The sequence below is a fragment of the Lissotriton helveticus genome, chromosome 1_1 (genome assembly GCF_964261635.1).
Source record: "Lissotriton helveticus chromosome 1_1, aLisHel1.1, whole genome shotgun sequence".
Classification (NCBI taxonomy): domain Eukaryota; kingdom Metazoa; phylum Chordata; class Amphibia; order Caudata; family Salamandridae; genus Lissotriton; species Lissotriton helveticus.
Window position 1 is genome coordinate 2088230911 of NC_136057.1, and position 26745 is coordinate 2088257655.

General features: G+C 43.1%; 1 protein-coding gene across 3 annotated transcripts in view; it reads left to right on the forward strand.

The window, feature by feature from the left end:
- LOC144756098 (vitellogenin-A2-like) overlaps positions 1 to 26745 on the forward strand; it is a 607161-nt gene that overhangs the window by 224932 nt on the left and 355484 nt on the right. For all 3 annotated transcript variants that reach the window (XM_078645640.1, XM_078645649.1, XM_078645632.1), the window contains exons 14-18: positions 5085 to 5209; positions 6171 to 6272; positions 7675 to 7794; positions 7884 to 8073; positions 10470 to 10563. In XM_078645640.1, the coding sequence (XP_078501766.1) occupies positions 5085 to 5209; positions 6171 to 6272; positions 7675 to 7794; positions 7884 to 8073; positions 10470 to 10563 (631 nt within the window). The remainder of the gene's footprint in view (positions 1 to 5084; positions 5210 to 6170; positions 6273 to 7674; positions 7795 to 7883; positions 8074 to 10469; positions 10564 to 26745) is intronic.

Genomic DNA, 26745 nt, shown 5'->3' on the forward strand with positions numbered 1-26745 from the left:
ATGTTCTGTGGTGTAATTTTATTTGTGTTCCCCTGGTGAGGGGTCAGCTGTGGAAGTTTAATCGCTGGCTGAATTGTTGAAGTCCGCATTACATACTGAACTAATTGTCTGTGAATTTTTAGTAGTTGTTTTAGCTGTATTAACAGCTCTGCTGCAGGCATTCTTTCGATGTCTGGATGTGGTGTGTATCCGGCTAAGACCGGCCACGTTGCTCCTGGTCTTCCTAAAGGACCGAGCCTTGTAATGTGATTGTTATGTATTAGGGCGCCATCAAATAAGAGCAAATGCTCTTGAAATTTGAGTGGTACTTCCACCTCCTCGAAAGGAGTGTACGTTTCAGGAGGTTCCTCTACTTTGTAATAGTGGAAGTACTTTGTTACAGCATTTGCTGCTGGAAAATGTATCCATGTATAGTATACCTCTGTCTGCCGATATTCGTGTGCCTCAATTACGAATATGACTGTGCCACCTCTAGGTGTCAGTCCATTTTCTATAAGTTTTAAGGTTATAGATCTCCTTTTGGCGACCTGGATGAGTATTATATCCGGGTCTGCTGTTTGCATGGTAGCATCAGCATCTGCTATTTCAGTGGCTAATCTAATTGCCTCTCTTTCATCATCACTCTCTGCCATTTTACAGACAGGATGGTATTATGTTTGTTTGCAGATCAGGTTTCTTTATGGAAACAGAGATTAGATGCACAATATTCTGGAACTGTTTTATCCTTCAACGTTGACTAGACCAAGAACCATACATAGGAGTTTCCCCCTGCGAGGTTTTGGAGGATATAATAACCTTTCACCCACTCCAGACGTCTTTGGAGTATTTGGGAAAAGGGGTCTGAGTGAGAAAGCACGACTGAGTTACTCTAAATGTCTTACGTTAGTTTTATCGCCCTTTCCAAACGCGTTGGGCGCCATGTAGTGTAGCTCCTATTTTCCCAATAGGCTCTGCGCATTGGAATAGTACCTACAGCAGTAAAGGCCTAGACCAGACGTTAACTAGGTCTACTACTGTCGATACTAGACTTAATTTTTGGGTTTGCCAGCTAAGCTCAGAGTTTGCTAGAAACTTTCTCGAATGTTCAAGGAAGGATTAACTTCCCTGATTAGACAAGAAGGGATTTAGTTTCTGACAACCATAGAACATGACAACTTTGCTCTCCCCTAATCAAGAGTCAATCTCAAGAGTCGTGTGAGCACAAGGCAATTATTTTACTCAGTCAGTACGTGCATTCTTAGTCTCATCAGAATGTAGAGAAAAGGAAGAGACGGGCGTGTTCAATAAAAGGTGTTATTTATTGATCAGTCTCTTTTCTCGTACAAGAGAAATGGATCGATATTATTGCAATACTTATAGTTAAGTAAAGTGCATACATTAGAAGCAATAGTATAAAATAATACTGTAAAAACATTGATATGGTTTCTGAGCCATATGATGTTTAAAATGATTAAAATATATTTACATACACATATACATTTGACTAAACGTACTCAACTGGTGTTTCTAAATACGCCTACCCCGTGTACCTGACCTAAGTCTAATGCGTGGGCGGGAATAGAAAGTTACAGTTTAAGTTAAGTTTGTTTTTGCCAAGTGAATAACTAAAGAATTCTCTGTGAGGGGTTATTCAGTTCTGTACCTGGAATTTAGGATGGATGAGGAATGGTATCTCTTTCTCTGCTCTCGATATTCCAGGCTGCCTGCGAGGGCTACCCGGAAGCGCCGGTGCTGGGTCTCTCGGCTTGAGATAGCAGCGCGTCTCTCAGCGCGTCAGGAAGGCGGGGCTGTTGCCTGCGGGGTCTGCTTCTGCTCTCGGCTTCGGCAAGTATGGCTGCTCCGTCTTGTCACCACGCGTGTGTTTGCATAGGGCAAGGTCGGCAATATTTATACCTTAAAGGTGCCGGGATTGACGTAAGGATTGACATAGGTACGTCAATAAAGATGTCATACGACTTGCTCGTTAGCACATTCTTTACTAAAGTTCTCTGTGAAATCAAAACAATGACCGCACGGATTATCCAGGTTGTCATAGGTTTGATTTGTTATGAGAACGTTGTATGCCTTATCAGGGGCTGGAGGAATGTCGCTTGTCTAATTAGATCTCAAGCGTTATGACCTAATCAGATAACACGTTCCTGTGCCGTAGTGTGACTGCGTCAGATAACGGTATCTGCATCATGGGGGATTTCTTGCCTCATGGGCTGACTGTTAGTTAACTAGCTAGGTAGTTTAACCAGAATAGGGTCAGGAATAGGGGGATCGATTCAGAACCTATAGAAATACACGACAGTGTGATACGACAGTTTAGGTGCTCCTTTAACAGTGCCCCCAATATGGATCAATGATGACACAAAAGTACTGCTTCTCACTCCGGCCCCAGTACTGCCCCTCAATGGGGGCCAGCACAGGCCGAGATCCGAGCCGAAGCAACAGGCTCACGCAGCTGACAGAAGCGAGAGGCCGAGAGAGTGTCCCTCCGGGCCCGCCCCCCCACCCCAGGTGGTGATCCACATTACCTGGGGTGGATCCTTAATTACTCAGCAGGAGATGGGTCAATTGGTTTATAGCACCAGCCCAGACCTTTTCACCTCCCGGGCTTCTCCTCCCCCTACTCTCCAGATGCAGGGCAGCCTGGTGCCATCTCAACTCCTCCCTTGGTCAAGACCTCTCCCAGCTCCTCTCACCTTTCAGATTCAGACAGTCAATCCACATTTGAGCAGAGACACACAGAAATGCTTAAAGCACTAAATCCAGCCACTTTCTAAAAGAGTGGTTTCTGAACACATAGTGACAAAACTACCTTCATAGAAAGATGTGTTATGACACTGTGCTCTCATACATACTAAACTTCACCTCTCCATTATAAACTTACAGGAAACTAGGCTAACAAACACAACACCCAGCCTCCCATTATTCTGTCCTATGGGCAGGATGGCCTTTCAGACGTGAAAAACTATATGCAGTGTTTTTCACAGTCAGGACGTAATACACACCTTAGTATATGTACTGCCTTTTACCTACACTGCAACCTGCCCAGGGATTACCCGGGACCTACCACAGTGGTTCCCAATGTGTATGCAAAAGGGAAAGTCAGGCCTGATAAGTGGTTTCACTTGTCAGGACAACATGCAAACGTAGCAAACTGCGTGCAGGCCCTACACTGCAGGCCTGAGTTCCCTTCTCCGCTCGCCTTTACATTACTAGCCCTGGCACACACAGTGCACATCACTAGGGACTTTACTAGTGAGGCAAACATACCAATCACGGCCAACCAATTACCAGTACATTTTACATAGGGAACAATTGTACTTTGACACTGATCAACAGTGGCAAAGTACCCAAAGTGTCTAAATTGGCAACTCTATATCAGGAAAACGGTCTAGGGGGAAAGCAAAACGTTTAAGGAAGTTTAGCCGAAAAAGGCCAAGTCCTACAGGAACTATCAAAGCCTATTTCTTGGGGGAAGGAAGTACACCTTCTGCCTTCGCCCCATGTACATTTCAGTTATTGTTGGGGCCATCAAGTCCAAGTATGTGGCAGTACATTATCTGTGCAGGAAATCTATCCCTGGGACCTGGGTGATAGTAAATAAATAATTTTAAGTGAATTGTGGTATGATTAATTGGTATGACCCGGGACACCGCAGCAGGACAACAGGTCTATGGAGCACGAAGAACGACAATTTCGGTCTTTTCTCCCTGCCAGGTGACCCAAGGAGGCTTTAACAGCAAACAGCAAGTTAAAGTAGAGGGAATCCACCTCTTACACATAACGCACCTTAGCGAGTGCGACACTTTTAATCATACCACATTTCACTTAAAATTATTTATTTACTATCATCTACACATACTCATTGGTCCTGAGGAAAGCCAGTTTTAATTAAAAGGCCTGGCTGAAACATGTAGACCACACAGGAAGAAAGGAGGTCATAATTTACTCCAACGCGTCCGTTTGCCTTTTTAGTTGCTAACAGGGACCCAGTAATTAAAGTCTATCCATATACCCTCGGGTACTGGGACCAATGGTAAAGCTTTTAATTGTCATTTCCTTTAACCTACACTGCACACTCAGCGAGTATACCAGCTCCTCAGTAATCTGGAGTCGCAGCACACCCAGGACACATTCGGTGTCACTGTGGTGGGCCCGATGATGAAGCATGCCACCAACTAGGTTGGTGGGTGAGGGCTTCATGACCAAACCAAATGGTTTGCCAACATGCGTACCCATTGAGTCCTATCACACAACTTAGCTAGTCCTTCTTGATAAATCATATGTGGTACATGTATCTTCAAGGTAGGTAGATGTGGAGTAAGGGATTATAAATCTATAAATCCCTATATACTTCCCTATATGCCATTTTGCATTTTTCCCTCGGTATTCTGTCCTCGATATTCTTGTATCTCGATATTGTTGGTGTTGATATTCACAGTGGCATCTTAAGGCTTTTTGGGATCCCTGGGCAAGACTTACTTTGGGGTCTCCTGTTTCGAGCAACTTTAGATTTATCACCCATTTTCAGCTATTGCCAGCCCTATTGAAGCAAAACAATACAAGGCATGTAAAAAAAACTAAAAGTTCAAGCTCTTTGGGGTCCACCAACTAAAGACCACCAAAGGAAAGCTTCAAGAAGCACTGATAAAGCCATTTCTTTTTCACCGAGATCTAGATTGTTTTACTTGCAACAACTTGAAACTCACTGTGTTAGAGTGAGATGTTTTAGTTGTGGCAGGCCAGGCATGCAAATTAAGCTTCAGTTAAGCATGCCCAGCATTAAAATTTAAAAAGAATCTGTTTTTATTTGCGTTAATCTAGTTTTCATGTGGGACTTCAGACTATACCAATCACTTTACCAACAGACCCTTTTGAAAGTGGTGAGCCTGGGCATTTGCCCACTTTGCCAATGCTTTAAAATGCCTCTGGATATTCATTAGTACACCACCTAAATTGTCTTTCATAATGTTAGCATTTAACTCTTAAATAGTAGAGTACTTACTATACTGTATCATTAAATACACTATGAATTAACGCTTCATGTAGACAAGATTCTCACTAAATAATTGAATTATTTTCCTAATATCTAGATTCATTGTTGGTTGGTGCCTCTGCAAATGCTTTCGTACTGAACAGTGCAAGTACAAGGATTCCTGTGTTCATGCTTTCTAAAATCCGTGGATTTCTAGCTGGTGCAGAAGCAGATATTTTAGAGGTAAGAGGTACATACCACTGAAATAATATTTAAATAAAAAATCTCTTTGGATTATTCTGAATACTTTTACCCGTGTGAAGATATAACTTCCTGAAAAGGGGTGTTAGGATGCTCTTTTTGTACTATTTAGTTTCCAGATAATATCCTCAATCAATCAAGGGCTTGTAAAGTGTGGCTACTCACCCGAGGCGGTCTCAAGGGGCCGGGGAGGGAGGCTGATGGTCCGTCTGGGTGGAGGATCATTCGAAGAACCAGGTCTTGAGGTCCTTTCTGAATTGGGTCAGCGATGCTGATTGCCTGAGGTGCAGGGTGTTCCAAATCTTGGCGGCGAGGTAGGAGAACAACCTTCCTCCGGTTCTGGTCTTATGGATCCTGGGGATGGAGGCGAGGGCAAGATAGGAGGATCGGAGTTGTCTGTCAGGGAGTGGACTGTTAGGTGGTGGCTCGGGTACTCTGGTCCTTCGTCGTGTAGGGCTCTGTAGGTGTGAGTGAGGACCTTGAAATTGACTCTCTTGTTGACTGGGACCTCAAGAGCACTGTATTTGCAGTAAGCCACATTCTTTATGTTTATGGCTTTATCCCTGGTAACACGCGTGGTGGCAGGTTAGATGTGTTTTCATAGCAGCTCTCTCTCTCCTGATTCACCACCGATCATTTCCTAAGCTCAGTTTAACGTGGTTATTGTTAGATGATTTCACTATGCCTATGCAGGGCCCATGTTGTCTGAAACCCTTCATTCTTTTGTTGCCAAGTCAGCACATGAAGTTTAGGTCAGCAAAAACTAAGGTGAGCAAACCTACACTTCCCTCCATCTCTTTCTGACCCAATCCCTTGCTCGAGAGGAAGGCGAATAACTGACTATTGATATGAATGCTCTAGAGTACATTTACTAGCATCCTGTGAATATGCGACTCTTAGATGCACTTTTTCCACCCAAACAGGTTGTCTTTCATTTCTTTAGGTTGCTCTTCGAGCAGAAGGACTGGAACAAACTCTCAGGAAGCAGAATATTCCATTTGCTGAGTTTCCCATGTATAAAAAGATAGTGCAGATTGCAAAAACTGTGAGTTACCTAATTTGGTGTGCATTATGAGTGAGTTGCGTGAATGCTTTTGTTATTGTGTATTGAATTGTTTTCGTAAATGGTTTGGATAAAATGCCTAAAACATAATTTGAAGGTTGTAGTACGTGGATGAATGATGACTGGGAATGTTAAGTAACTACCCACCCAGTAGATTAGTTATATACCAATACAACATGTCAGCATGAAAGAAACTGTGACAGTGTTCAGTGAAACTTAAATGTACATTATTGTTGCATGTTTTCCTCCATTTATGCATAGAAAACTTGAAGGCAGTAACAATGTACAGCATCCAACAGCTGAAACATTCGCGCATCAGACGTTTTCCCTTAAAATATGTGGCTTTGTTAGTGACGAGTAAGAGGATGATTCACAGTTTGCTGACAAGGAACTCCATCACAAACGTCATGGAGAACCCTGTCGGCCCAACCCATGGCCTGCCCGTCCTGTTTAGAGGCGGGCACACCTTCATCTTTCTGATGGTGGTTCTCCACTGGGTCTGGCAATGGAAAGTTTATGTTGATGGCCCAAAGAAGTAGAAGCTGTCATTCGAACATCAGACTGCCTGCCCCATTTACAGCAGACGATCTGATTTTTTTTCCTGTCCGTAAATGCCAGTAAAAAACTGGCAGTGCTGGACAGAAAAATATTACCCCCACACCATAGCAGAAAACTCCTAGTGGGTGGAGGGCATTCGTTTTTTATTTATATATAAGGACCTTGTTGAGAGTTTGTTTTTGAAAAATCAAAAGGTGTGGATGTGCCTGAAAGACGGCAGCCGTGCCCCAAACTTGCAAAGTCTTCTGGCGAACTGCTGTGCTAGTGGTTCCTGTGAAGGTGCACAGCTCACCAATGAGGCAGCAGTGATCCCTAAATATGGTGGGCAGAGTCTGGCCAGGGTGACTGATGTAATGTCTTTGACCACCCTGATGATTGGCAAGCCCCCTGCCAAACTTAAAATCAGGCCCTAATAAAATTTCAAATCGCCCCGCCAAATTTGTGAAAGGTGTACATCGGACAGTTAGACTTGTTTCACTTCAGCCAGTCCTATTTGGTGCCCATAGCTAAGTGCCAAATGCTTCTGTCACTTCTTAAGAACTGGACGTATGTCCACTGTTATCCCATGCCCTGCCCTTAACGTCAATATCTGTATGTATCACATACATGTACACATTATGCTGAACCTTTTTCTTCTCCCACCTCATTTCCTCTGTATTGGTTTGTAATATAAAAAACGAATAACGTTTCTTGAACAAAAAATAATTTAAAAAAATTCAATCTTTATAATGACTGTCACCAACCTAAAATAGGCAATGCCATTGTGACAAATTCAGTTTCTAAAATAACAATTTCTAACACATTATTTTGTGCCCTATACCTATAGTTGTTGGGTTGGAAGGCATTGCCATCTGAAGTTCCGCTGATATCTGCATATTTTAAATTATTTGGCCAGGAATTCGATTGTTTTGAACTTGACAAGAAAACCATTCAGAATTTCATGAAGGTAATTCCCATCACTTTGATTTTTAATTCTTTGTGTGGGCAGCAGTCCTCTAGTTTTAGTAAATGTGCTCTACTTTGGTTCTGTTACAGGCCATGACTGAACCTGCAGAAAGGCACACTCTGGTGAAGAATGTCATCAACAAACTTCTCAATGGCTTTGTAGGACAACAAGCTCAACCAGTGCTGGCAGCAGAGGTCCGGCACATTGCTCCTACTTGTGTTGGTCTGCCCATGGAGTTAAGTTTATACTCAGCTGCTGTGGCCAATGCCGCTTTTAATGGTATGTCAGTGACAGAAACATAATTATTTATATAACAAGCATTGGCCAAGTCAATCATTTTTGACCAATAAGTCCACATTGACAGCAGTCAAGAAAGACATGATACAACTGCACAACCACATGTGCTGCAACAATGAGATTTAAACACAGCACTGAGGATTTTCAATGTTCCATCCTGTGAATGTTTTCAATTATCACTCTAATATCCTTTCCTTTGGTCCTTTTCCTAATTCTCCTCCTTCCTCTGCTGTATATCCTTGCCTAGTGTGTGTTCTTCAACTCTGCTGAGTAATTGACATGGTGGTGGGGAGAGTATGGCTTTGGGGTGGGGACTGGAGGAGGCAAGAAAAGAGAGAGAGAGGCGAATTAAAGGGAAGCATTGTAGGGACAGCGGTGGAGAGATTTAATTGTAGAAGTCTAAGATTTCATATAGAAAGCTAGAGGCGGACTGGGGGCTCATTCTCTTCAAGAAAACTGTGATAAGAATGATGTCTAAACTGTGCAGTTTCACCTCGATATCCCTCCATATTTTTTATAAGTACTTCAAATAATGGGGTATGCAATTTGATATGGCTTTATATCACTTTTTCACATATGTAGCATTTAGATTCCCTTGTACCTTCCCTTACTTTCTTCCCCCCCCCATCTCCTGCCCTTCAAGTTGATTCCCAATCACATACAGATTGCAATGAGCTATTTTGTGGTATTTTCTTACAATGAATCGAAGGTGTCAAGAACATGTGCTAAAATTAAAAAAACAAAAAGATGACATTTTAAGATGGAATTGATGTCAAGGAAGTAGTACTTTTCCTTCCACCCTAGCTATTAACACCGACTTCAGTTCAACCTCTCTCATGGTTGTGGGTACAAATGTTCAACAAGCAAATATATGGCATTATTATTCTTTCTTAAGTTCACCTGCGAAATTGAGTTTTGTTAAATAAAAATATTGGCTTCGTCCTTTGGCAGTGATAATGAGCTACATCAACATAGATCATAAAGGGCTGCCACATCATTTATGAAATAAGAGAAATTGCAGCAAGTGCCCTCTGGAAGACAGTAATACAAACCATCAGTAATAATTGTCTCCAATACCCTTTATTATGGATGACCCCAAGAATGCCCACAATATGCCAGGGAATGTCATGGCTGCAATTATGCTAAGGATGATAATTAATATGCCACCTTGCTTGGGATGAAGTGTTTGGGATGGCCAAAGTACTACCACAGATGCCCATTGTATGCCCGAATTACCATTATGCTTGAGAGACAGTGACTTGAATGATGATCACTAACATGCTAAAGATAACTACCACTATACCAGGAATGGCCACAGTTACACTAACTGTGTACCCGCTTCAGCCGGCACAGGTAAGCATGGTGGGGTGGCGCACAGCAGGGGGGGAAGTCAACAGACGACGGAATAGGTATTATTTCTTTATTTATTTATTTATACCTATTTCGTCGTCTGTCCACTTCTCCCCACTCCCACCCCACCTCGCTTCACCGCACTTAACTGTGTCGGCCGCCACTGTTGTGTACATTATATGCCAAAGTGCCCACAATATGCCAGGACCACAATTAGGCTATGAATGGTCACTTTAATAGTAAATGTGCCCACAATATGCAGACTCCAGCTCTCTGCCACCTGAAACCAGGAGACAGCACAATGAGGCAGGAAAAGCGACTGACAATAATGGCTACCTTGCTCTCACTGTCCATCACGTGCATGTGCACACATACAAACATGTGCACACATACAAACATGTGCACATAAACACATACTCACCCACCCACCCTTCCCCTATAAATTATGTGAGCTAGAGGCAAGGTTGAAGGAGTCCTTCCTAGTCTTTGGGTGTAGTGTCACTATTGCTTATGTCACTAGGTAGGTAGGGAGCAGCTAGACAGGTATAAAGGTAGGGGATAGAAGGAATGGTGAAGATGAAAAATGTAGTACCAGAGCTTGAGAGGTAAAGGTAGTTTGGTAGAGGTAGCAGCAGGTCAGCCTAAGCAGAGATAGGTGTGCGGCATCGAAGGACATAATGAAAAAGAACTGAGGCTTTGGGGATGTAGAGAGAGAGAGTGAATGGGAGAGCACAAGAGAGGCAGACAGGTGGAGACAGACATTGAGAGAGGCTAATTTGAGGATAGGAAAAGGACTAAATGGAGACAGATGAAGTGGGAGAGAAGAGACACACACAGGAAACGTTTGGGAATATGAAGGATAGCAAGCATAAAATACCATGCCATCTTCTGTCTTGGAGTACTGTAGAATGAGGTACTGTTATTCTTCTTTGCCATTAGCAAAGGCAAATTGATGTGCTTTATTTTTATTAAAATATGTTTAAGAAACCCCATTACTTTTTATGGCTTATGATGGTTTTCTTTCGCAGCTAATATGAAGATCATACCACTTCCTCCGGCTGACTTTGGCCCTGCTCATTTACTAGAATCAAAGATTCACCTTGATATAGAGCTAATACCAAGGTAAACGGTCACAAATACTTTGGATTTTCATAATAGCTGATCTGTCTGAATAACTAATTAATGCTGTCAGCTATGGAGCTACATTGGTCTGTAAAAGGGGCAATATATGTATCCTCAGCTCCTAATAACCTTTTCTGTTCGGCTTCCAAAAGTTGCTTCTTGTAACCAATAATCAATTACGCACGAGTCAGCCATGCCAAAATCTTTCTTCTATTTGAATTCCGGTGAAGATTATTTAGTGTTTTCTAATGTTTTCAAAAAGTGTAAAATTCAGTGGTATTGGTGGTTACTCTTTTTTCGCTCCGTACAGGATCGTGGAGATGATGGTTTTCCAGTGTTTACAAAATAAATGCTTTTTATTTCCTTCCTTCTCACTTCATTTGTATTATCAATTATTCCTCAATTGGTCTTAACTACTTTCTTTTTCTCTTTACTTTAATTTGCTCTTTCATTAGTTGACCTCTCTACCTGTCTGATTTCTCAGTACTTAAATACCTCTTCTCAGTAGCCCAGTCCCGTCCCATGTAAATGTAAATGTACTTGTAAAGTGCACTGCAACTCCATGGAGTATCCTGGCGCTGAAAGACCGCTGGGGAACCCGTCCTGGTTTTCACTGTGAGATGGTCCCTTTCTGGGTATCTCCAAGGTGAAACCTGGCATCCCTGGCGGGCTGTTGTAGAGATGAGGCAAGCTTAATGCCCAGAGTTGCCGAGTGTGTTCTCTGGTTAGAGTAGGCACCGAGGCGAGAATTATCGAGTCCGTTTTGACCCTGGTCCACGACCCTGCCACGTCGGGAATTGAACCCTGGTCCTGGGCCGTTCTCTGCTTACGGGTCTGCCGCCTCTAACCAGTGAGCCACACCACTCCATGTCAAGCATGTGCATAGATGGTGATATGTTTGCATTTCATTAAGATGTTATTGTAGTATAAAAAGATACCAGATTAATGGTGAGCATTTAACATATTTTGAATTTATCTATTAACTGTACAATTAATTAAAATCATTACAGTAAAAAACATAAAAACGAGCAAGTGAAGAATGGTCACAGTAAAAGTATAGAGGCATCAGTTACAATTTAGTTGTTGTACCGTCCCTCCTCCCCGCAGCGCCCACTCGATCAGCCAGCGCCGGTGGTCATTGTCATGAGACCTTGCTCAAAGTTTATGAGGCACCTGGGTAAACCTTGGTAATTTTCTACTTCAGCAATCTGTAGGCCAATCTCCCTAACCTTTCCATTGAGAGCCATAGATATGGTGCAGCCTCAGTAGGATGGGTGAGTAGGTGCAGGGCTCTGAACTTGTTTGGGGGAAAGCTGCACACCATGGTTTGATCATGTTCGTTTGCGGCCTTTAAAGCAATCCTAATCTGATGAGTACATTTCCCAGGTCTCGCCAAGGTCGTCGTGGTTGTTTTAGAAAAGCACAAGGCTGATGCTTCGCTACATGTCTTGGTTCCCTTGGTGATGCAAACTGGGCGAAGAAGTCGTCAGCGTTCTTTCCTAAGGAGGGGCAGCAGCATTGGAGATGTAACCAGGATCCCTCATGTAGGAGCACAGTCTGCAGTGTGTGGATTTCCCCTTGCTGGCCCAAGCAGGGTTAAAATCGATGATTCCTTGTATACATAGTCTCATGGAGAGAATTTTGGTTCATGTTTGTGATGTCAGGGTATCGTTGAGGTAGGCTTGTGCCTTGCCACCGTATAGGAGCTGTTCAGCGAGACTAAGTGGGGGCTAGAACAAAGAGATTTAAGATCCAGATCAAATGAAATTTCGCAGGATTGTCTATTTATGGCTTTTTTCCAGGCATTTAGTGGAATTTCAGGCAGTGGTATGCTCTTTTCCCCCATCTTCAATATGCTGAGCTCTTTGCCGAGCCTGGTGTGACATTCTGAGCTTGGCCCCTCAAAGATGACTCTCAGTTGTTGTCTTAACTAATTTGTTTGAACCCTTAATCCTTAAGTATAGTTTTATAATCTACCCTTGGCACATCAGGTCTGGCCTTACCAGGCTTAGCTCCAGTCTTAGCCTTGACTTCCTTGGGATGGAATGGACTGATTTATACACTTCGGCTTGGGCTGCGACAAGGATGGCATCCTGTGACCCCGGGACAGCCTGGTGACCATAGCTAATGGCTGGCAGCAATTTTGCCTTTAGGGCAGTCAGTATTGGTCTGGCAGTGGGGCTGATCAGATGTAAGCTCTGTTGCTTTAACAGGAAAATAACCTTATTGGCCTTAGAAGAACCTTATTGGCCTTAGAAGACTGCTGTTTCAAGTGGACATTTGCTTTGGCCCGTTCTGATTTGCAGATCCCCTATTAGCCACTGATCTTTCTTTTTCAGGTGGTAGCACCCGAAAATGACGACCTTTGTTTTCTCCTGGTTGACTTTGAAATTGTTATCATTGTTGAATTGGTTCAGTGCGTTTAGGTCTCTCCATCTAGGCCCATCCTCGTGTGGTCCATTATGGCAAGTGTCATCGGCGTATTGTAGCACCGGCAGCTTCATGCTTCCTAATCTCGGGTCTTTCAGGGCGTCCCACAAATCCGCCGTGTACAGGTTAAAGAGGATGGGGGCCAGCCCGCATCCTTGTTTCAACCTGTTGTTTGTTGTTATTTTGTGGAACCCTGTGCCGGAGCTGGTTTTGACCCGCACCCAGGTGCCTTCATATTGTGTTCTAATTGCCTTCAATAGGTTTGGCGGGATACCCCAGTTTTCTAATTTCCACCATAACCTGTTTTGTACCACTTTGTCGAAGGTTGTGCTGTAGTCAATGAGGCAGCAAGAGAGTGGTGGATTTTTCATTTTTGCTGCTTGAGTTGCTAGGTGCGCTAACACCGGTATACTACAATGTTCTATATACAGATGACAAAGATCAGCTGAATGAATATTTCCTATTTTATGTTGGCTACTTGGCGCTCTGTTATTTAAATCCAGTATTATACTGCTCTGTTCTTTATTTACTTTATGTACTTGATTTGATATCCTTTCTGTTGGTGGGTCTAGGCGTTGAAAGCCTTTTTTAAGGAATTTTATATGTTTTAAGTGTTTTAAAACACTATGGGCTTGATTTAAATTTCAGCGGATGCTGAAATATAAATCCCATAGGATATTATGGGATTCTTATTTCGACCAACGGGGTATCATGTGTGTTCAAAGTGTTTTTAACAATATTGGATGAGTAAAAAACGGAACTTTTTTTTTAAATTTGCCTATTTTCACTGAAAAACTTATTTTGAGTTTCACCTATCTTCATTAAACAGATCAGTTTTTTGGTGAATACGTTTGTGGTGGAGCTGTAATTAAGAGCTCTTTCGTTTACACAGTACTTTATACAATTCCCTCTCACTTTTCTTTTGAGATGGGAAGAGGGATCTTTTATCGATCTTCATGACTGCTCAGCCGCCATTTTAAGCCGGTTAGCGGTCTAGACCCTGGACCTTTTTACATGTCTGATTGATTTATAAAGTGTGTTGGTATGCGGCGCCCGTCTGTGCTCGTCCACGCTCGGCCCATGCTCCGCCATGCTCAAACCATGCTCAGCACCAGCCTCGCTGTCCGTTTCACCATGAGTAGTAAGTGCATCAGACACTTCCCTCCCACCTGCCACCATTGCGCTTCTGCTTTATCTAGCATTGCCCATGCGCTGTAAGGATACATGCTCATTTTTGTATCACCCACAAGGACCAAATATTACGCCTGGGGTACGTGATCTACTCGGCAATATATGTTAATTGCACAAAAACGCCTTGCACATTTATGATATACTGAGCAAGAATATGGCTGACATGTTCTTCATCACTGAAACATGGATTCCTTGCTACACTGTGACAGAGTGGGTAAAAGAGGGGGTGGTATTGCCATTATTTACAAATACACTTTCAATTGCTTTAGTTTGATACAAGTGAGTTGCTTGGGTTTTCACCTCACCCTGTCCGCTAACACAGCCCTGACTGTGGGAAACAGCCTTAATAACGACGTTTTAAAAACGACTGACCTTAACAACGAAACCTAAACAACGACGACATCCTTAACCACGACATCCTTAACCACGACATCCTTAACCACGACATCCTTAACCACGACTTACTTGAGCTACGACTTTTTAAAACAACGAAAAAAAAAACTTGTGATCGGACAATATATGGCACTATTGTATTTACAAGCGCAGCTAGACATTTATACATAACATGGCTGGGGGCTGCATCAAAACCTACTCGCTCCCTTAAATTACATTTTAATCTTTGTTTTGTTTCGGAGCGTTGAATGAGTCTGGCAGTTGCTCAGCAGGGAGGCTGAATGTTAACTAATATGCCTTTATATTCTGTAAAGAATACAGCATGCCTTGGTACATTAGAAGTGCTTGCCTGCCAAGAAAGGGAACCGATTAATAACATTTGTATCCTAAGACTTATTTCACTGCAGGAAATCGAGGGGGCATTTTACTTTTGCATTGCTTTTAAATAACGCAGTACTTTGACCTGGTTCAATGATTGATGTCACAGCTACGGAAATTAAGCTGAGAGTGCTTACGCTGATAAGCAAAGCATTCTCGATGTTGTCATTGCAATGCGGCCGATGCTAAAGATGAATTAAAAATATGAAAACCTAACTTCCAGATCTGAAAAGCAAGGCTGGCACTGAACATCGTGAAGGACGCAAAACATGATTTCAAGGCAGCTTGAAGAATTTATGTTAGTCACTTGTTAAGTGCTTACGAAGATAAGCACAGCCTTAACACCCTCTACCTGATTGTGCTCGCTGATGGGCACAGCTTGAGCGTGCGTACTTTAAATAAAAAAATGGTGTAAAAGGATATGAGAAAAATGAAAAATGTTCGTGCTTCAGGAATCCGTAGTTAAAAATGTAGAGGTTAAGGAATGTTCGTGGTTTAGCCTTCGTGCTTAAGGAAGTCGTTGTTAAGGCAGTAGTGGTTAAATCATATAACCCTGACTGTGCCACAGTCTCTCCCTTGTAGTTTAGACTCTCTTTGAGCAAGCATCCCCCACGTATGAGTGGAGACATCAATACAGACGTCTCATCTGTAAAACGCCTGACTTACACAGATAACTGATGTCATGGTACCCATTAAACCGTAAATAGCTACCTCCATGATCCAACGACAATAAGCACCATGATTTAACGAGAAGCACAAAGAGCTTCGCAAACAATGTAAGAGACTTGAAAGAGGCAGGAGGCACCAGTACCTCCCCAAAGATGAATTAATCTACAAGAATGCCTTAAATAATACCATCACACAATTTGTAAGTACAATCAGATCTCTTTACAGCTTAAATTGACTCCTTTAACAAAAAATGAAGCGAGCTATCTACAATTGGTAAAACATCCAAACACCTTGAAGCCCTAAAACAGCTCCTAATTCCCTGGCTTAATCTGTGTACCCAACTGTCAAATTCTTTTGACACAAAAAAACATTCTCATTGACTCCTAACATGTACCCTGACTGAGGGGTTACCGGGAAACTCTTGGTGGAGCTAGAGGTTCCGTCCACACCTAGTCGCCATTCTTTGCAGGAGTTCATCCCTATCTCTTGAGAGGAATCTACCCTTGCCCTTAGTACCTGCAAATAAGGGTCCCCGAATGATAAATGCCCACCCCCCAAATCCTTGTTTTCAACAGAGCGGTAATCAACCCCCCACAAATCAGCTGCTAAACTTGCCCGGTCTGACAGTCACAGTCCCCAGCTGTTGGAAACAGGCCAAAAATATTGCTCTGTTAAAAAGACCATCATCCGACAAATCTAATTTGTCTAACTTCCGACCAATCTCTTTGCTGCCTGCATTTGCAAAGATATAGAGAAACATATTAACCGTCAACTCTTGAGTTTTCTAGAACAGCTTAAGTTGCTTTACCCCTCTTGGTCGGGCATTCACTTCAGCTTTAGCACTGAGACTACCTTTGCTGGAGGTTGCCGACAACATCCAGTTAGCGCTAGATCAGGGGAACCAGGTGAGCCTGGTTCTCCTTGATCTTTCGTCAATAAATGAAGTTCCCTTTGGGCATATTGATTCTAAGGCATTCACTCACAAATATACACAAAACACAGTAATGTCAATTCACAAATAAAACCAAATAGAAAACAAAGTAGAAAACAAAGAGGCAATGCAAAAACCATATATACAAAAGATATACTTTACAGTTTATTCGAAACAGGTGCAATAATCTTTCCACAGCTTTTAACACTGTCTCGCACATTATACTTATGCAACGTTTGGGCGACAGGTGTTGGTGATCCTGCATTAGAATGGTTTCACACTTTCCTGGCAGGCAGATATCAATCTGTTCATACGCAAATGATATACAATTGCTCCTCGCCGTAGATTAAGAGGTTCCCAATGTGCTGAGCAATTTCAAGGCTTGCATCTTCGCAGTGTTTTTATGGCTGTGGAAAACAGTGGTACAGACCCTGATCACCTCATGGTTGGACTATGCGGGGTCTGGTGGCTAAGTAGACTAAGGCATCCACTAAAGAGCTCTGTATTCTACCTCATGGTCACAGATTCAAATCCTGGTGAGTCCACTCAGCCTTTCATCCTTCTGAGGTTGATAAAATGAGTACCATTATTTGGGTAACAATAAACATCTGTTATTCAGCCCCAAGATATCCTTGGGTGAATGTGTGCTTTACGAATTCACATTATGCTATTATGCCAACTCACTTTATTCGGGCCTGTTGGCCTTTCTCTTGAAAAGATAGCAGCTCGTTGAAAACGCTGCATTATGAGTTCTGCTGAAACTTTATATGAGTGCTCATATCCTTCCCTTCCTAAAAGAACTTTATTGGCTGCCGATTATGAAACGGATGAGGTTTAAAGGTCTAGTCCTCACACATTCGGCCCTCAATACCTGTCAAAAAGAATTACCCAGTGCCATCCATCCTGATCACTCCGATCACTCCATTCCTCTAGTTCTTTGTTGGCGGTGGTACCCAAAATCAAAAGGAAAAAATAGGGTGGTAGCTCCAACTCCTACGTTCCAGCTAGGGGCCACAGTGACTATTCAGACCTATAAGGGCCATCTTAAAACCTGACTTTTTGAACTCACATTCTGAATCCAGGCCAATCTTACTACTAGTGTCAGGATACTCATTGAGTAGTTGTTGCACTTTAAAACTCCCCCAGATTGATAGATTTATCCCAAGATACTAAGAAAGAAATGGGCTAATACATGTATTATTACTGTATGATTTGACCTATTCCTGTTCTGCCTGGTCACAAGGAGGAAGACTAAAAAGAATGAATATGTTTACTGTTAGCTACAGGGATTTTATTGACAGCTTTTTGTTCTGTTGTATGAAGAAGCAGCTGAGGTAGTAAACAAACAATTTTAATCAAAAAAGAACTGGGAACTGGGAGCTTTTGATGAGGTTCTGCAGAACGTTCCTGGAAGATACGTAAATCAAAAGTATGTGCAGTTCCTAACAGTGGGGGGAGAAAACAGGTCTCTTATGGATTGTCCTCACACACCCAGAAGGGTGTTGAAGGACTGGACTTTTAACAGTACCAGTGGTGCCAGGGAACAACACCTATAACCTTCATGGGATACCTGTTTCGGCGCACAAACTACAGAGACACGGGACACTTCCTTCGGCGTCAAAGATCAGCGTTTATTACTGCAGGGAAACAAGAGTCATAAGAAGTACATGGACATGTAGGTTCTGCGAGTCTGCTTCAAATTGCATATGTAGGTCGCTCTCTTTTATACAAAATGTTGCCATTGCACAACATGTGGACAAAAGATTACAATTCAGTTCCCACAGTAAAACTTCAAAAGGGTCGCTTTCATGTGTTCAGAATCCCGCAACATAATTACAGTAGCAATGCCGGTTCCCAACTGTAAAAGTACATCTTCCCACCATTAGGCACACCCATTAGAGTTGTAAATGACCAGAAGGAAGAGACAAAGAACAGCTGCAAGGAAGTCAGACACGTGTAGAGAAAAGAGGGTGAGGGTAATATCGGAAACATGATCGTAGGATCAAAGAGCTGGATCCCATCTCCTGCACGGCTGTCACAATAGGCCGGCACGACCAGATTACCCTCAAGCTGAGCCATCTGCCTTTGCTGTGTCATTGATGCCTGACTTTCACCTTGTGGATACCCTGCTATCTCACAGGGGAATACCAGGAAGGGTTCCCTAAGCAAGCGCCGGGACACCCACTGCGGGTAGCTGTGCGCTATATAAGCTCAACTACATTTACATTTACATTTACATTCCTCCGGCCATAAAGACGCATGAAAGGAATATGCGTCTTCCGCAAGGCTTGGGAACTAGAGGGTCAAGAGACGAACAGTTACCTGCTCGCTGACTACGTGAGGGCAAGAAACAAAATGGATGCCGTATCTAAAATGGAACCCAAGGGTTCGGATGAAGAACACGTAATATTAGACGAACCCTGGCAGGTAGCGTAGCGAAAATACACACACTTGCCGAACTCGTCATTTACGGTTCGTAGATACCAAACTCGTCTATATTCGGTAATGCCCAGGACGTCGTAATAATTTTTACGGAACCTCAGTGTCATGCTTCATCATTGGGCTGTGCTCCTCGTCGGGCTGGCGCTGCAAAGCCCGACGGGCTCCCACGGAGGGTCTTTTTCCTGGAAATCTTTTTAGAGTCAGCTGTTTGGTGCTTGAGGGTCACTCGGCAATTCTTCATGATCAAATGGCTATAAGAGTGAAAACTCTAGAACTATAACACTACTTCAAGGCCAGTGTTAAATATTGTGAACGTCACCAGCGTTGTTTTCGCGATCCAGGGGGGAAGACCCGATTGTTGAGATCCCCGATAATCGAGTCTCCGGTGTACAGGGTGGCCTTGTGAGCACTACGTTGCTCACTATAGAGGGAGGCGCGCAACTAGCGGTGCTCCTAGCCCTGCTCAGGCTCCTATTTAGCACTGGCCTTGTAGTAGTGTTAGAGTTCTAGAGTATTCACTCTTATAGCCATTCGGGGCTAGATGGAGGTGGGCTAATACCGGTCGGTAATGGCCGAAAATCGGTAAATTACCCGTTACCGACCGGTATTTAGCCCTTTGCGATGTAGGAGGTTGGATTTAAGGATTGGGTAATTTACCGATTCGTTATTTTAAGGAATCAGTAAAATACTGAAACCTTAATTTAAGGAATCTGTAAATTACTGAATCCTTAAATCCTATGTAGGGAGCACTCAAGTGAGTGCATTTTTGGGTTAAGGATTCGTTATTTACCACCAACTACAAGTTGGTGGTAAATACGAATACCTTTAAAAAAGCAATTTTGTGCTTTTTTAAAAGTGCCATGTGGCAGACATACATGCCCTTAGGGCATGTAGGTGCGCCACATGTGCAAACATGCACGATTCAGGGGTGCAACAGGGTGTCAATGTGACACCCTGCCACCCTTGAATATGCTCCCCCTAGTACAGATTCGGTATTTACCGAATCGGTAATAGTGAATGGCTTCCCATTCATTCCTATGGGTCTCTAGGCCCGTAGGAATGAATGGGAAGGTATTCCTTATTACCGATTCGGTAAATACCGAATCGGTAATAACGAATATTACAGAATCGGTAAAATGTACCGATTGTTTACCTACATTCTATTTACTGATTCTTAAATACCGAATCGGTAAAATTCGGTAGTTAGGAATCGGTAAATTGAAATTACCTACCCCTGGCCCTTGGTCCTGAAGAATTGCAGAGTGACCCATTAGGGGTAGTAGGCAAGAAGCATGTCGACCACACTCACATACTAGACCCTGTGGGATCATTGTTATTCCAAAGAGGACTCACACATTTAAATTAGGTTAGCACACCCCGTGAATAAAATGTGTTCCCTCATGGCAATACTAAACCTATTCTAATCCACCACTCACACACAGACAATACCTTGACCACTCACCATCATGCACCAAACGGCTGTCTCTAAAAAGATCTCCGGCAAAGAGCCCCTCCGCAGGAGCCCGTCGGGCATTGCAGCGCCGTCCCGACGAGGAGCATAGCCCAATGATGAAGGATGACACCCTTCTGGGTGTGTGAGGGCAATCCATAAGAGACCTGTTCTCTCCCCCCACTGTTACTTTTCTTTTAAGTAAGCAAACAATGTAATCTGTAGGATGCATTGAGTCATTTGCATGTACAGTTCACACCATGAAGGGAATTTATTCGTAGGATTTGTGTTTATTTGAAAACCAGCACAAGGACATCTTAGCATTGATTTTTATGAGTCATGTGACCCTTTTGTTTATTTGAAACAGTAGGGCTCTATGTTTCAGCAGGGTATGTGCGTGAGATCTACCCAAGGCACTTTAGCTTTGTGTTCTGTGCAGTGTTCATACTTTTAGTGTAGTCGGGGGAATAGGAGGGGTGTAGAACAAGCACAGTCCTACATGTTTCCATCAAACGCAGTCACAGGAGTTTGCACAAGTGTTGTTGATAAGTGTCAAGCCTAGTTTCAGTACCGTAAATCCCAAAATTCAATTTGACATGGAGGAAGTAGGAATGAAAGCTGAATTTGGTGATTCTAGGGCTCCATCATGGATGTGTCCTTTTTTAGTGTGCAGGATCAGAACTGGTCTGTAAGCCTGTTTTTTTCTGAAATTGTGTTGTCTTCATCATACACTAAGTCATAGGTTTTCTGACTTAAGGTATCTGCTTAAAGCAGCACAATTTCAGAAAAATCACACCGCAAACCCCTTCTGGGTCTGCACATGGGTACTGAAGATGTTCATTATATGTCCCTTGATCCATTTATGTGAGTCGATGTGGCTCATATAGGCATGCTTTTCCAACATTCATGACGTGATCCTAGGAACAGTAGTGTTAGGAGCAAAGATTTATGGGAGGACATTGATTCTGCAGGCATCCTTTGGCACAATGATCTTTGTTGGCAGAATTCTGATACCAGAACTTTGAGAAATCAAAACCTTGTAAGGCTCTCAGTGAAGGGGGATGACATTATGGATGTGCCACTTGCCCTGGACTGAAACGCATTTTAGAGTACTGCTGCAAACCTTCTGGCTACTACACAGTAAAATGGAATAAACAGTGAACTGAAACCAAATGATTTGGACCAGGCTCCCAGAAACACTTGTGAAGGAGGTTTCGGGCGGTCCACGGACCTCATGGATGGTCCAATGGGTATATTAAATGGGTTAACATCAGGGACCTCTTACGGATTGAATTTTGGGGGCCCCTGTACAGAACAGTTTTAATTCATGACCCAGTTTCAGCTATTTCATGGCCTCTTTGGCCAGGTCACTGACGGTACACAGACACAGCCCTCCAAATTCTAAAGCTGTTGCATCTAATATTCATGGAAAGTGATGCGTGCTTTCAATATTGTACAGCAGCAGCTCAATAATATTACTACAAATATTCTCAGTGACACCCTCCTATTTTTTACATATGAGGAACTGTTTTGATCTATAAAAAAAATTCGTGGATGCTGCATGAAAAAAACACGTTTCTGAGAAATGTATGTAATAGACCTTGACCACATCATTCATATCAAAAATAAATGAAGGAGAAACACTGTTTAAAATAATCGGTTGAAGAATGTTTAAAGGTCATCAGGGCAAGCTGCTGCATTATAGAGCTGGCTCTATCAGGGGGCCCCCTGAAAGGTTGGGGGCCTGGGCCAAGGCCCACTTTGCCCATGCCTTAAAATGTCTCTGCTTACCATGACCTGAGTGGGTAAGAGAGGGGCATCCTTCACAGACAAGTGGTTAGAGATAGGGGGTTCACTTAAACTGTTTTTAAATTAATTTATAACGTTTTATATAGCGCAGACTTGACCCTAGTAGGGTATCCGAGCGCTTTACAATTGGTAGGCAATACAAAAATATGACAACCAAGCAACAAATGCTGTCAATACCTGTTGCAAATCGGGAGGACGTCCATGAGTTAACCAGCCAGCCGACGAATGGCAGGTGTGAGCCCAGGTTGGGACATTGTGTCAGTTTCATTCCATGTGCTGAGTCAGAGAGTTCTAGTGTAGATATTTTTTCATCAGAAACAGTTAGATTTTTATTTGAATGAGGTGATTGATGGATTCAGTCTGATATCAGGGACAAGGAAGTTCCAGTTTCTGGGGGCCATTCCGGAGAAGGTTCAGTTATAGGTTTTTTCCCTGAAATTTCTGTGGTTTTAACAGTAAGGTGCTGGCACACCTAGAGGACAAGCAGCCACCGGACAGTTCCAGTTTTTCAGCTTGGTACTTTGGTGTGTTAAAGTGTAGTGCTTTATGCGTCAAGCAAGCAATTTACAGCTTTATCCTTCCCTCATAAGGGAGCAAGTTTAGTGTCTTCAGATCGGGAAAGATGTGGTTGTTATTGTTGGATCCATTGATGAGTCTAGCAGCAGAATTAAGGGATGACTTTAGTGGACCCAGTTTGAATCTAGACAGGACACATAAGGTAGTGCTTCCATTTTCTAACCTGGGAATTACTAGTGCTTGTTTTGAGGTCGTCAACATGGAGGAAGTGTTTCATGCTGACTTGAAGGTTGGCTCCTTTGGTGGCTGTGCTGATGCGTTCTTCCATGTTGAGATGCCTGTTGAGTGTAATCCCCAATGATCTGGGGGAATCTACTACTTGTGGAAGGCAATTAAAGGATGTTAGACGTTTCATCCACTTTTTGATGTCAAAGGATCCCTTTGGTGGGGTGATTAAGAGGAATTCCGCTTTGAGTGAGTTGAGATTGAGGTGGTTTCTTGTAATCCAGTTGTGGGGTTTTTTCAGAGGTGTGTTAAGTAGACAGATGTCTTCCAGGAAGGAGATTTCTAGGTACAGTTGAGTGTCATCTACATACATGTGGTATTTGACATTGGAGAATTTCAGCATATCGGTTAGGGGCTCCATGAAGAGGTTGAAGAAAGTAGGTGATAGGGTGGACCCCTGTGGGATTCCAAGGGCCTCATTTATGAAAAGTGACGCATTGCTGCGAGAAAACAGCGATGCGTCACTTTTCATTGCGCCCTCCTTGCGACCCCAATGATGCGTCATATTTACAATATGATGCATCATTGCACAAGGACGTACAGATACGTCAGTATTTCTGACGTATCTGTAAGCGCAAAAGTGACGCATTGCTGGAGTGTGTCACAAAAGTGACGCAACTCCAGCAATGCGTCCTTTCACATGGGGAAAGCCCCATGTGAAAGGGCTTGCGTCAGTCTTATGCCTGCTGTGAGGCAGGCGCAAGATTTTGACGCAACAGCGTCCTAAAAGTGACGCAGTGAAATCTCATAGATTTCACTGCGTCACTATTATGAGGCTTTTTGCGGGGAACGCCCCCTCTGCATACATTATAACTGGCGCAGGTATAATGTAGCGCAGGGGTTTACAGAGTGACGCATCTGCTTAGATGCGTCACTTTGTAAATAGTGCGCAACAGGAGGCATGTTTTACGCTGCCGATGCGTCACAAAAAGTGACGCACCGGAGGCGTAAAAGTGACGCACGGCCTCATAAATGAAGCCCCTAGAGTTTCTGGAGTGGAGTTGAACAGAGTTTGGCTAACTTTGATTCCCTGAGTTCTGTTATGAAGAAATGAGGTGAACCAGTTTAGAATGACCCTAGATAACCCCAATCTGCGTTCTAGTAAGTCAAGTAGGCTGTCATGTTTGACCATATCAAAGGCTGAAGCGAGGTCCAGAAGGATAAGGAGGCAAGATTCATTCTGACCCAGCATTTTAAGCACATCATCAACTAAGTGTGTTTAGGCTGTTTCTGTGCTGTGGCCCTGACGGTAGCTGAATTGGTATTGGTCAATAAGGTGGAACTGTTTGATGTGATTGCATAGTTGAGTATGGATGCATTTCTCCAGGAGCTTTGCCAGAGAAGGAATGGCGCAGATATGTCAGAAGTTATCTCGGTTTGAATGATCTGCTGAGGGTTTTATAGAATAGTGGTTACTTGTCCTGTTTTTAGGCAGTCTGGTATAAACCCTTGAAAAGGTGAATCATTCACAGTCTTGGGCCAGAGTGGAAGTAAAGATGTTTTAAGGTCCTTGAAGAGGTTAGATGGTAGTGGGTCGCTGTGGTAGTTGCTGTCAAGATGTTAAGAATCGCATTTTCATCTACTGGTTTGAGTGTGTTCCATGACACATGATTTTTAAGGATGAGATCTGTGAAGTCTGTGGGCTGAGCAATCATAGTTTGATGGGTGCTAATTGGAGGTTTCATTGTGAGGAGATCACAACCTGTCTGAAGATTAGTTTTAATCTTAGTTGTCTTGTCGGGTAAGAAGCTGGCAAATTCATTGCTGTTTGGCTGCCGGTTTGAATCAGTTGAGAGGGGGTTCGATTTTTGACTGGATTGTTGTTTGACAATCTCAAACAGTTTTTGGGGCGATTTCTGCCCATGTCAAGTTGAGTTCTGAAGAAATTTAATTTTGAGTTTCTGATGCACTTGTTATAGGTGCTTCTGAGCGCTCTCGGGTGATTAAGATGTTCTAGGGACGGTGAGGATCTCCAAACTCATTCGGCTATTCTCAGATTGCATATTTCTGTGTTTAGGTTCTCGCGGAACCAAGGTTTGGAGTCTTTAGTGGAGACATGTTTTAGTTGTAGGGGTGCAATGGTGTCAAGAATGGTCCTCATGGAGTTGTTGTAGTGGTATGTCAAGTCAGGAACATCTGACATGACTGCCGGAGGAGGTAGGATATTAATGCTGAGATATGTCAGATCATCAGGGTGTATGTCCCTAGTGTTCCTTTTCCAGTGTTTGGATTTTTTAGGTTGAGGTTTGAGTGTCCTCACTGATTCATTGATTAGGAAGGTGATGCAGTGATGATCGGTCCAGTTGCATGGGATGATGGATTCAAGTTGAACGGAGTTATCACTTACAATGACTAGATCCAAGATCGCACCCAGGCTGTGGGAAGAACTCTTACAGATTTGGTTGTGGTCTGCTAGGAAGGTTTTAAGGCTGATAACTGATGGGTCATTTGGGTCATTCCAGTGTAGGTTGAAATTACTTAAGATCTGGGTGTAGTAATGTCCCACATTGGTAGTGATGGTTTCTATAATTTGATCTATGAATGATAGATTGTCACCTCGAAGGTGGTATATCCGGTGCAGTTTGCATAGTGTTCTTTTGTTGCTAGTAATGTTTATGCCTAGGTATTCACAAGAGGATAGTTTTGCGATTGGTGACTGCTTCACTTCGAAGCTACTGTGATATAATCAGGCAATTCCTCTACCTGGTATGACTGATCGGTCTGATCTTATAATGTCATAGCTAGGAGGGACTAGTATGTCAAGGATTGGAGTAGAGGAGTAATTTAGCCATGTTTCTGTTAGTAGTAATAGGTCTTGTGACCAAGGATAAGGTTGGCGATTTCAGCTGCATGTATCTTAGCTGATCTGCAATTAAGAAGCATGCATTTCAGGCGAGGTTTGGTGTCAGCTGGGGACGTATGTGTGATGAAGACTAGCACAAGGTTAGCATTATTCACGTCTCTCGCATTCTGCCTGTTTTCTCTGTGTGGGTTTGAGGTGATTGTTTGGATACAAGCTAGATTGTTTGTATTGTCATGTTGTGACTGATTATATACGTGTGGAAGTGAGTGAATGCCACCGTCTGCCAGTGGGTCCTTTAGTCTAAAGGGCCTTGTGGGGGAATTAGGGTATGGTATAGAGCTTCATTTCGCGAAGTGGGGTGGTGAGATTGATGGTCATGGGTAGTGTTTGGGGGGTGATGGTGGTCTTGAGTCTATTATATCCTGGAGACCATTTAGGGCATGTGGTGTCTATCCTCTCAGACATGATATTTATTAGGGTATGTATGTCAGATTGGAGTTAGTGAAGGTCTTGTGTGATTACATCTAGTCTGGTTTATATCGAAGCATGCAAGTAAGATGTTGAGGTTTGTGATAAAAAAGTGGGAAGGTGTGTGGTTGTCTGGGTGGAGATGTTGGAATGGTGCTCGTCTATATGGGTAGGTGGGGAGGTTAGGAAGGGCAGGGTTTCTGACTTGCAATGTGAGAAAGTAGAGATAGTGAGCTTTTTGGACAGAGGCAGTTGAGACAAATGGGTCATGGGCAAGATAACATTATCGAAGTGGTTGAAAATTGAGGGTGATAGAGATATCTTCAATGTTGTGCATCTCTGTGGACCTTGTTACTGTAATGACATGTGAGCGCTGATTAGTTTGGTGGTTTGGTGGGGGTGACTCCACCCTCTCCA